This window comes from Thalassophryne amazonica, chromosome 22, assembly GCF_902500255.1.
Source record: "Thalassophryne amazonica chromosome 22, fThaAma1.1, whole genome shotgun sequence".
NCBI classification, from domain to species: Eukaryota; Metazoa; Chordata; class Actinopteri; order Batrachoidiformes; family Batrachoididae; genus Thalassophryne; species Thalassophryne amazonica.
Window position 1 is genome coordinate 29,495,653 of NC_047124.1, and position 12,506 is coordinate 29,508,158.

General features: G+C 38.9%; 1 protein-coding gene across 3 annotated transcripts in view; it reads right to left on the reverse strand.

The window, feature by feature from the left end:
- Nucleotides 1–12,506, reverse strand: part of cracr2ab (calcium release activated channel regulator 2Ab) — a 36,186-nt gene that overhangs the window by 19,105 nt on the left and 4,575 nt on the right. For all 3 annotated transcript variants that reach the window (XM_034163642.1, XM_034163643.1, XM_034163641.1), the window contains 6 exons: nucleotides 9,437–9,548; nucleotides 8,224–8,413; nucleotides 7,982–8,128; nucleotides 4,136–4,226; nucleotides 3,922–4,017; nucleotides 2,986–3,173 (listed from right to left, as the gene is read on the reverse strand). In XM_034163642.1, coding sequence (XP_034019533.1) covers nucleotides 2,986–3,173; nucleotides 3,922–4,017; nucleotides 4,136–4,226; nucleotides 7,982–8,128; nucleotides 8,224–8,413; nucleotides 9,437–9,548 — 824 coding nt within the window. The remainder of the gene's footprint in view (nucleotides 1–2,985; nucleotides 3,174–3,921; nucleotides 4,018–4,135; nucleotides 4,227–7,981; nucleotides 8,129–8,223; nucleotides 8,414–9,436; nucleotides 9,549–12,506) is intronic.

The window sequence follows — 12,506 nt, forward strand, 5'->3', positions numbered from 1 at the left end:
GACATTGTTTTTGCAAAGTTACACACTGATTTAATGTTAATTTTAGTGACCTTCGATTGGCGTAACCGGGTGTCATTACTGCCGACGTGAATTACAATCTTACCAAATTTACGCTTAGCCTTAGCCAGCAGTTTCAAATTTCCTTCAATGTCGCCTGCTCTGGCCCCCGGAAGACAATTGACTATGGTTGCTGGTGTCGCTAACTTCACATTTCTCAAAACAGAGTCGCCAATAACCAGAGTTTGATCCTCGGCGGGTGTGTCGTCGAGTGGGGAAAAACGGTTAGACATGTGAACGGGTTGGAGGTGTACACGGGGCTTCTGTTTAGGGCTACGCTTCCTCCTCACAGTCACCCAGTCGGCCTGCTTTCCCGGCTGCTCGGGATCTGCCAGAGGGAAACTAACGGCGGCTAAGCTACCTTGGTCCGCACCGACTACAGGGGCCTGGCTAGCTGTAGAATTTTCCACGGTGCGGAGCCGAGTCTCCAATTCGCCCAGCCTGGCCTCCAAAGCTACGAATAAGCTACACTTATTACAAGTACCATTACTGCTAAAGGAGGCCGAGGAATAACTAAACATTTCACACCCAGAGCAGAAAAGTGCGGGAGAGACAGGAGAAGCTGCCATGCTAAATCGGCTAAGAGCTAGTAGCTACGCTAAGCTAGCGGATTCCTAAAAACACGCAAAGTGAATAATGTGTAAATAATTTAGAGGTGATTCAGCAGAAGGAGTGCTTTAGTTAAGGCATGTAAAGATTACACTGGGAAACAAATCGTAATCTAGATAACTAGATCAATCTAACTGCGCAGATTAAACAGCTAACAGATACAGAAAAACACCGCTGTGCTCCGGAACAGGAAGTAATACAATACCGCAGTGAGAGCAAACCACCAGTAGAGGCAAGCAAGAACTGACATCAGCTCCTCAGTTTAGACACAGCTGACTGTGAACAACCAACATCTTTTGCAACATTGCGTGATGATTTACCCTCTTTTAAGAGTTTGATAATCCTCTCCTTTGTTTCAACTGACATCTCTCGTGTTGGAGCCATGATTCATGTCAGTCCACTTGGTGCAACAGCTCTCCAAGGTGTGTTCACTCCTTTGTAGATGCAGACTAATGAGCAGATCTGATATGATGCAGGTGTTAGTTTTGGGGATGAAAATTTACAGGGTGATTCCATAATTTTTTCCTCAGAATTGAGTGAGTCCATATTTTTTTCCTCTGCTTGGTCTAAAAAAGTAACCGTTACTGACTGCCACAATCTTTTTTTCTTGATTTCTTATAGTGTTTCTTAAAGCCAGAAAGTTGCCATTTGAAATGACTTTAGTTTTGTGTCATGTCTGTGATCTGCTTTTTTTCTACAAAATTAAACAACTGAATGAACATCCTCCGAGGCCGGTGATTCCATAATTTTTGCCAGGGGTTGTACTATCTTATAATATGTATCTCGATAAAAGCACTCACCCTCAGCAGACGCATAGTGTCTGTCCAATCTGATACCACAGACAAGGGGCTTTTTTTGTATTGTGACAGATTTTGTGTGACGTCAGCAAATTGAAGATAGACATGAAAAACAAGCTTCTCTTTCCATCAGGATGTTATGTTTTGCTCCATCTGATTGGTCACCTGAAAAGGCACCGCAGTGAATACACAGCACCATTTGTTCAATAAGGATGTTCAGATCACTTTTGTTGTTGTTGTTTTGCCTGATCTCAGACATTTAAAATTGAATAAAGGCTAATACCAAATCCAGATTTGATACTTGTATTTAACGAGACAATGCACGTACACAGAGAACACTGAAACCATCCATATTTTTTTATGTTCGACGGGTTAATAGTTCTGCCATGTATTAAGAAAAAACACATTCAATTCCAACTGTTCCTTAATGTTTTATTTATTTTTAAAAAATTAAGTAAGCAAATTTTTTTCATGTTGCTCATCAATTCCACTTAGTGCAGCAGTGTAGCATTAAAACCAGGATACTCAGAGTAATATTGCTTGAACAATGTTTTAGTTATTACAAATACATAAATTTATGATGATGATGGTTATGATTATTATTATCATTAGTAGTAGGTGCAAAAAGTGTCTTTAAAATGTCTTCAAAAATAGACCTTTACTCTTAGGGGATGGGGGCAGGGGGGGGGGGGGGGTGGTTGCTTTTGTCCCCTCACCCCTCTGGCTATGAACCTGTACAATCTCTGTGAGCATGAGGAAAACAGAAATGATGAGGAGAAAATCCCATTCATTCATGTGGAAAGTTCTACCTAATTGGCCTGTAATTAGTGTATATCACATGCACAATCCATCAGAAACAGATTGGTGCATATTTGAAGCAAAGGAGGATGAAATATGTTTTTAAAACTGATCAATGACACAATGCCTAGATTTGATCTGATAGCAATCACTTCAATGTCACATCCCTAATTTTCAAATTAAAGTGCTCGGAGCGACTGCATAAAGTATGTGACAGGCTGTGATCCATCCATAGAGTAATATTGATGGCAATCCCAATTCGAGATCGTATAATCACCCAGCCCTAAATGCAGGGTCCTGGTGATCACTAAGGACATTGTTGCTTTTTTAATTATTTCCTGTGATTAGCAGGGCAAGCATAGGATTAATGGAGCCAGTCAGTCATTGTGTAGATCCACAAAATGTCTGTACGCAACTCCATAAATATTACTACATAGTCAGCTCTGAAATTTTGGGTTCTGAAAGATACAGGGGAGGACCAGTGAACCTCATAATTTGGGCGATGTAGGTGTCTTTTAACATGAACAATTAGTAGAACATAAAATAAAGACAGACAGAACTATTGAGCTATTTGTTGCTATTCTTGCTGTTCACCAAGACTAGTGGTGCTTATTATTAATATTATTATGAATGCTGCGTGTCCAATAGGCTTTGAGGATAACTGTGACCTAAAGGATCCTTAGAGTAACGTTAACATATAGATGTAGCGGGTGCATATACACACATCTCCTTGTCCTGGATCAGCCGGCTTGCCTGCTCTTGTAGGAGGTTCAGCTGTTCCTGGGCCAGTGCCAGCTCCTGGTTTGTGGCCTCCAGCGCTTGGGACAGTTTGTCATTTGTCAACTTGAGGTTGAGGTTCTCCACAAGGCTCTCCTGTTTCTCACTGCTCAGCACGTGGTATTGGAGTTCTAACTGAGAAAAAAAAAAAAAATAAAAAAAAATAAGCAAACAATTCCAAGAATCCCAAATATCCCAAGAATTAGCACCAGATTCAGTTCAGGATTAGCACACCTACCCATGTGATGAAAATCGCATGGGTAGGTGCATTTGTCATGTCGTTTGTTCATCTTAAAGCTACAATGTGCAGAGTTTTGGAGTGTTTATTAGCAGAAATGCATTTGTAGCATTCATAACTGTTTGTGCATTAATGTAGAATTAATGACCTGCAACAATGAACCAATTTGTTTTTATGGGCTTAGAATCAGTCCTTCATATCCATGTGGGAGAGCGCCCCCTCATGGCTGCAGTGCCACGTTGATACAGTAGCCCAAAAGAGACATACTTACTACATCATTTGCATTTTACAATGTGGCCACAAGACTAAAAGAACAAAAGATGTCTGCTGCTTGCTAGTGGCAGATCGTACATATTGTTTCTCACAAGGGAAGTTAAGGGAGTATGAATACCTGTCGCTAAAGAAACAAAAACGTGAAAGGAAACAATATTGTGATGGAAAAAAAAATCTGCAACCTTGCCATTAGATGGCACTGAATCCTATATACTGTAGCTTTAACAGTATTTGACTGGGGAAGTAATCTGCATAGGACTGGAGTCCTCTCCAGGATGGGTTGTAGATACTGGTCCACTTCCTGCTATGGAATCTGGCACTGGCACCAGCAGACCTCAAGGCTTATACTGGTTCCTCCATACTGGTTCCCACCCTTTTCTGGTTCTGGAAAAGGTGCTCCAGTTCTTTCTCCTTTGAAAACAGTTGGCGTTCCAGATCCTGGCTGTGAACCTGGAGACGCTCAGAGTCCTGCAAAGCCAGAAGAAAAGTCATAGGTTCAACACAGTGCGTGGTTACGGTTATCAAATGTGAGCAGCGGCTGGATTCTGAGCCACTGCTGAGAGGTTGCAGAAATGTTGATCTTTACCTTTAGAAGGAGTCGGTCTTTCTCAGTTTTGATCTGTGCTTCCATCTCTTCATATAAATGACGGATCTCACTGTTGTGCGTCGCTGCTTTCCTGCAACGACAAAAATAATCCACAATTTTTTTATTGAGACTCATAACATTATTCAAATACTCATCAATGATAAGTTTAATGAAGATGAATGTTTCCAAATGCTGTTGGAAACCATATTGTCATGATGGTGTCACACAGTCAATACATCATTACACCGCCACTCGCCTGAATCATTGATACACAGCAGGATGGATCCATGCGTCAATGTTACTTACACCAAATTCCATCCTGATCATGTGAAGGGACCAAACTCTACTCTCGATCTTCATTGGTTACTGAGAGACATCTGTGGTTAGTTTATCTGAGTCAAAGGTCAAAATTGGCATTTAAACATTTCTTTCAGGACAAATATTAAAATGGATCAAATAGTAACTTGGGGTCCCTGAGTAATTCAAGCCCAAAATATTCTCCTTAGCTTCAGCGGCTACTAAGAGATATCTGGTGGCCATTTCATCTGTGTCAAAAGTCAAAATTGACATTTCCAGATTTATTTCATGAAGTGGTAACTTGGGGTCATTTAGTATTTCAAGCCCAAAATCTGCTCTCGATCTTCATTGGTTACTGAGAGATATCTGTGGTTAGTTTATCTGAGTCAAAGGTCAAAATTGGCATTTAAACATTTCTTTCGGGATAAATACTAAATTGGATCATCAAATAATAACTTGGGGTCCCTGAGTAATTCAAGCCCAAAATATTCTCCTTAGCTTCAGTGGCTACTAAAATATATCTGGTGGCCATTTCATCTGTGTCAAAAGTCAAAATTGACATTTCTAGATTTATTTCATGAAGTGGTAGCTTGGGGTCATTTAGTATTTCAACCCAAAATCTGCTCTCGATCTTCATTGGTTACTGAGAGATATCTGTGGTTAGTTTATCTGAGTCAAAGGTCAAAATTGGCATTTAAACATTTCTTTCGGGATAAATACTAAATTGGATCATCAAATAATAACTTGGGGTCCCTGAGTAATTCAAGCCCAAAATATTCTCCTTAGCTTCAGTGGCTACTAAGATATATCTGGTGGCCATTTCATCTGTGTCAAAAGTCAAAATTGACATTTCCAGATTTATTTCATGAAGTGGTAGCTTGGGGTCATTTAGTATTTCAAGCCCAAAATCTGCTCTCGATCTTCATTGGTTACTGAGAGATATCTGTGGTTACTTTATCTGAGTCAAAGGTCAAAATTGGCATTTAAACATTTCTTTCAGGATAAATACTAAATTGGGTCATCAAATAATAACTTGGGATCCCTGAGTAATTCAAGCCCAAAATATTCTCCTTAGCTTCAGTGGCTACTAAGATATATCTGGTGGCCATTTCATCTGTGTCAAAAGTCAAAATTGACATTTCCAGATTTATTTCATGAAGTGGTAACTTGGGGTCATTTAGTATTTCAACCCAAAATCTGCTCTCGATCTTCATTGGTTACTGAGAGATATCTGTGGTTAGTTTATCTGAGTCAAAGGTCAAAATTGGCATTTAAACATTTCTTTCGGGATAAATACTAAATTGGATCATCAAATAATAACTTGGGGTCCCTGAGTAATTCAAGCCCAAAATATTCTCCTTAGCTTCAGTGGCTACTAAGATATATCTGGTGGCCATTTCATCTGTGTCAAAAGTGAAAATTGACATTTCCAGATTTATTTCATGAAGTGGTAACTTGGGGTCATTTAGTATTTCAACCCAAAATCTGCTCTCGATCTTCAGTGGTTACTGGGAGACGTCTGGTTAGTTTATCTGAGTCAAAGGTCAAAATTGGCATTTAAACATTTCTTTCGGGATAAATACTAAATTGGATCATCAAATAATAACTTGGGGTCCCTGAGTAATTCAAGCCCAAAATATTCTCCTTAGCTTCAGTGGCTACTAAGATATATCTGGTGGCCATTTCATCTGTGTCAAAAGTGAAAATTGACATTTCCAGATTTATTTCATGAAGTGGTAGCTTGGGGTCATTTAGTATTTCAAGCCCAAAATCTGCTCTCGATCTTCAGTGGTTACTGGGAGACGTCTGGTTAGTTTATCTGAGTCAAAGGTCAAAATTGGCATTTAAACATTTCTTTCAGGATAAATACTAAATTGGGTCATCAAATAATAACTTGGGATCCCTGAGTAATTCAAGCCCAAAATATTCTCCTTAGCTTCAGTGGCTACTAAGATATATCTGGTGGCCATTTCATCTGTGTCAAAAGTCAAAATTGACATTTCTAGATTTATTTCATGAAGTGGTAACTTGGGGTCATTTAGTATTTCAACCCAAAATCTGCTCTCGATCTTCAGTGGTTACTGGGAGACGTCTGGTTAGTTTATCTGAGTCAAAGGTCAAAATTGGCATTTAAACATTTCTTTCAGGATAAATACTAAATTGGATCAAATAGTAACTTGGGGTCCCTGAAAATTCAAGACCAAAATATTCTCCTTAGCTTCAGTGGCTACTAAGAGATATCTGGTGGCCATTTCATCTGTGTCAAAAATCGACATTTGTAGATTTCTTTTGAGAAAAAATATTGAATTGAATGAGATAAACACTTGGGGTCCTTTTGTAATTAAAGCCTAAAATCTACTTGTAGATTCTGTGGTTACTAATATCTGGTGGCCATTTCATTGGTGTCAAAAAGTCAAAACTGATATTTGTAGATTTATTTCAGGAAAAAATGCTGAACTGAATGAAATGGTAACTTGGGGTCATTTAGTATTTCAAGTCCAAAATCTGCTCTCCATCTTCAGTGGTTACTGAGAGATATTTGGGGCCGATTCATCTGGGTCACAGGAAAAAAAAAAAGAAATTAAAAATGGCATTTTCAAAATTTGTTGTGGAATAATGTTAAATTGGATCAAATAGCAACATTGAGTCCTTTCATAATTGAAGCAAAAAAATCTGGGTTAAAGGTCAAAATCAATGTTTCCACATTTCTTTCAGATCAAAAAGAAATTTGGGGTTGCTGGTTAATTTAAGGCCAAAATTTGATCTCTAGTTTTAATGGTAAAGTCACAAATTTGATCCCCACACTGGCTTGCAACTTAGCGCGCTAAGTAAACTCGTCGTAAACTGTTGTAAGCTGTCTGTGAATTGTGTGCAGTTGGATGTCAACGCGTAAATTTTTTTTTTGAAATTTTCAAAATTTCTGGCAAGCAAAAATTTTGTGCCACTTGCGTGAACTAGTCGTGAACATTGCGCAACTTATTCTCAAACACTGCGCGTCAATGCGTGTCACTGCGTGCAGTGCGTCGCACAGTTCACGACAAGTTTATTCATTGCCACGCAAAATTGTGTGCCAGTGTGGGCAACAAATTCATGCAAGTGCCAACGTGGCTTTTCAAGTATACCATCTAATGACACGCAGAACGAATTGCTCGGCAGTGCAGAACCAAAATTCACGCAAGTGTCAAGGTGCCTTTACGTAGAGACATCTGGTTACCATTTTATCTGTGTCAAAAGTCAAAATTTGCATTTCTAGATGTCTTTTGGGAAAAATATTGAATTGGATCAAATAGTAACTTGGGGTTTCTCAGTAATTAAAGACCAAAATTGGCTGTCGAGCTTCAATAGTTATTGAGACTTGAGGAGTAGAACTTCTATCTTGTAAATAATTCAACCCCAAAAGTTAAGAGTGTGCAGGCAGTGGTTCCTGAGGTATACCATAGCATCCATGGAAGCACAAACATCCGGACACATCCAGGAATTCTGTTGATTCGAACGTGAGCTATGCATGAGCTCTCTAGTTTAGGTATGAGCTGTTGCGTGTTCTCCTACCTCTGGAGGGCGCTCTCCATCTCCTTTTTCTCTTGGTGAGCTTCTTTGATCTGGTGGGTGACCCTGGAGAGGAATTCCTCAAAGTTGGACAGGAGGTGAGGCTCAACTCGCCTGAGCTGGGTCCACAGAGTTCGCACCTCACCTGGACTGGAAAAAAAAAAATCATTCATGTGGGATTAAACAGGTAACAGGTGCGACCAAAAAGAGACAGGACAGTGACAAAGTCCAAGAGTAGAATGTACTCCTCAAACACATTACTGGCCCCCAGGCTATCCAGCAACATAGAGAAATGTCTCTCCTCCTCATCCTCTGTTCCTGCCAGCTTAGCGTCCCACTGGCTCTGATAAAGGGATGCCTTGGTCCTAAATTCTGGTCCACAAACTGGACTTGGTTCATCAGACAGTGAAATCCTCCGACCATGCAGAAAATGACCTGGAATACCATCAGAAAACCAGCCTTACATGATGTACTAAGATATATTCAAATAAATCACAATGGAACTCCAGTTGAATTCAGCCATGACACCCCTAGTTGAAAAAAACCCCACATTTCAGAAATGGATACATATTTTAATAAACATTTCATTAATCCAAAAAGGGATTTAAAATACAGAAATATTTAACATCTGATGACTATGTTCATGTATGCACTCAATACTTGGTTGAGGTTCCTTTTGCACGAATTAGTGCATCAATGTGGAGTGACATAGAGGTGGTACTACTGAGATGTTATGGAAGCCTTTGATAGTGGCCTTCAGCTGGGTCTGGGGTCTCTCATCGTCCTCTTGACAATACCTCATTGATTCTCTATGAAGTATTCCAATCAAGTACAGTAATACCATGGTCAGCAAAGCAATTACTAGTATTTTTGGCATTGTGTCAGATCAGAGAATTTTGTTTCTCATAGTCTGAGAGTCCTTCAGGTTCCTTTTGGCAAACTCCAGGTGGGCTGCCATGTACCTTTTACTAAGCAGTGGCTTCCGTCTGGCCACTCTACCATACTGATTGGTGGATTGCTGTAGAGATGGTTATCCTTCTGTGAATACCTATGTACATGTGATTTCTTAGTTTTATTATTATTATTATTAATAAATTTACAGAAAGCTAAAAAAAAAAATCACATTGTCATTATGGGGTACTGTGTGTAGAATTTTGAGGAATTTTTTTATTTTTTTCATTTTGGAATAAGGCTGCAACATGTGTAAATGTGGAAAAAGTGACACTGTGAATACTTCCTGGATGCACTATATATGGATTCATGACACCTGTACATTGAGTACATTAAATAAAAAAGAAAAGAGTATCACAGCTGGAAATATGTTCAGTCATTCAAATGCATGTGGTTTCATGTTAGTTATAGAAACTACATTTAAGCACGATTTGCTTCAGGTCTGATGTTATTAACAAGATGCACGGTGTGAAACCAGTTTAACAGACAGACAACAAAGAAACCTACTGAATCCAGAGGAGAAGGTCTCCAGCGTGAGGTAGCCGGCGTGATCCGTATCCAGAGAGTCGAACACTTCTTCCAGCTCCTGTGCAGACAGAGGCAGCTCTCTGTGGAGCCTCTGCAGAGATAAAAAAAAATGCACAGAGAAAGAACTTTAATTCAAATAGCCTGGACCCCAGACGGCTAAGAAATATAAACAGTATGGCGCTATATGGCAAATGTGTCTGGAGTACACAGTTCTCAAAAACGGAGTAACTGCGCAAGGAGACTAGTGAGGGAAGCCACCAATACATCTATGGCTGTGATGGGGAAAACTATGAATTATGCAGGTTTGTTGCACAACCAGTGATACAGATTTATGATGGACCAGCACAGAGAAGGATTTCTTAAAGAGAATACTAGAAATTTCAACCATATTTTTTGCAACAAAGCACATGTGAGAATCGAGCCTAGATTTGATCTGATTACTTATATGGAAAATCCTTCTGTTCCACTCCACCGTGAAGCTGTGAGTGGTGAGTCAATGGACAAAAATTGCACAGTTTCTGGAAACACAGTACAAGAAGCCTAGAACACCACCTTCAGAATCTTCTGGAAATCTTGGTGGCTTCCCTCAACGGTCTCCTTCGTGCACAGCCACTAAATTTTTGAGAACTGCCTACAGAGATTTATTATACAGGACCATACTGGTTGTATTTCTTCGTGATTGATGTAAATTAAGTCCAAGACATGAGAAACTGAGCACCGCCCTCAGAGTGCAAACCTCTGCCAACACTAGTTTCCAATTCCATAAATTTTTACCTTGGAAAAAATTTTCAAGGTCAAAGTCCTGTTAGAAGTGGCTTTCAATAAGCTAAAATATAATACAAAATATAACATATAATAAAAGGACGTCAATGTTTAAATCAAATATCCGCTAAATCCATAAAACAGATCAGATGCAGATCAAACTTAGTCTGCTGATTGAGAGTACCAGTTTGAACTTCACTGTCACAAATGAGAGTGATTGAGGCACTTTTAATTGAGATAAAATGCAAAACGTACACCAAATGGGCTTTTCAATATTAAATTCAAATGCCCACAAAATCTGTAATCTGGATCAGATCCGGATCAAACTTTGTTCAGGTGATAGTGAGTGTCAGTCTGCACCTCACTTTCAAATATGAGAGTGATTGGGGTATGTTTGATTAAGATATAATGTAAAATATACATTAAATACGGTTTCCAATGTTAAATTTAAATGGCCATAAAATCTGTAATCTGGATCAGGTCTGGATCAAACTTTGTCAGGTGATAGTGAGTGTCAGTCTGCACTACACTTTCAAATGTGAGAGTGATTGGGGCACGTTTGATTAAGATATAATCTAAAATATACATTAAATCGGGTTTTCAATGTTAAATTTAAATGGCCACAAAATCTGTAATCTGGATCAGATCTGGATCAAACTTTGTCAGGTGATAGTGAGTGTCAGTCTGCACTACACTTTCAAATGTGAGAGTGATTGGGGCATGTTTGATTAAGATATAATCTAAAATATACATTAAATCCGGTTTTCAATGTTAAATTTAAATGGCCACAAAATCTGTAATCTGGATCAGAACTGAATCAAACTTTGTCAGTCGATAAAGGATACCATCCCACTTAAGACTCTCAAATATGAAATAAATTGTATCTTTTTTAAATCAGATTTATGAATTTTCGAAAATTCATTCAAAGTTAAAGATAGGGATTTTTCCAGTTTTCCAAGATTTTTCCTGACTTTGCCCTTTAACCCATGACCTTGAAAATTAAATCAGCTCTTGCCTATCAGGATATGAATCTTCAGTAAAAAATTTCATATGACAAATTGTGGGCGGGGTATTCACAAACAGACAAACAAACAGGTGCAAAAACATAAACTCCTCCAACTTCATTGGTGGAGGTAATAATCGTGTAGAAAACTGACTGTATAAGTGACAACTTGTATTAACACGAACCCTGATTATTAAAACCACTTAAAATAAAGTAAAAAGTGGACACTGGAAACATCTTGATTTCCATTGTATTGTGGCTGTGTACAGAAGCACATTTAGACAGTTATCGCTGTCCAAATACTTGTGGACCTGAGTGCATCCGTCTTACCAAACAACCACTTGGAACAGAAATAACAGTGTGGCCTCTGCAGGAAACCAGCATATTCATCGCTAATGCTCACAGCGTTTTTAATGAAAAGGTTTGTGTGGAAAATGTGCCATCGGGCCAGATGACGTTCAAGCACACGTTGTGCAGAGAGTAGCGGCTGCATTGTGTGCAGACCTTTTCACGTAATCCTCAGTGGCCAGTGCACACAAGAGCTGAGTGCTAATTCACTCAAAAACACATTAGGAGTGCACTGAAGAGGGCCGCGTGCATTATTCCTGCCTGCGTTCTTCCCTTCATCTCAGTGCCCGAATAACATTCTGCAATAGAGTCGCAAACATTTCCATCAACTGTGCAGCATCACCGCTTCGCTTGTGCAAAGTGGACAGAGTGCTTCTTTCACAAAGGTGAAAAAAATGTTTTTTCCCTGCCCACATTATGCAATAGGTGAAAGTGGGTCGTGATGGCCTTTTGAATTGTTTTTTTTTGTAACATCGGTACATTTTACAGAGAATGTACAAGACACATTAAAGCTGTCCTCAATGACATTTTCTATTAATATAGCAGGAACATCTATTTTCAAAGTAAAGGCTTAGGGCCTGATTTATTAAAGGTTTGTGTTGTGTGAAAACAAGTACCTCTCATGAAATATATATATATATATATATATATATATATATATATATATATATATATATATATATATATATATATATACACACACACACACACACACACACACACACACACACACACACAGTTGTATGCAAAAGGGTGGGCACCCCTGATCATTTTCATGATTTTCCTTTATAAATCATTGGTTGTCTGGGTCAGAAATTTCAGTTAAATATATCATATAGCAGATGAACACACTGATATTTGAGAAGTGAAATGAAGTTTCTAGTATTTACAGAACGTGTGCAATAATTATTTAAACAAAATTAGGCAGGTGCATAA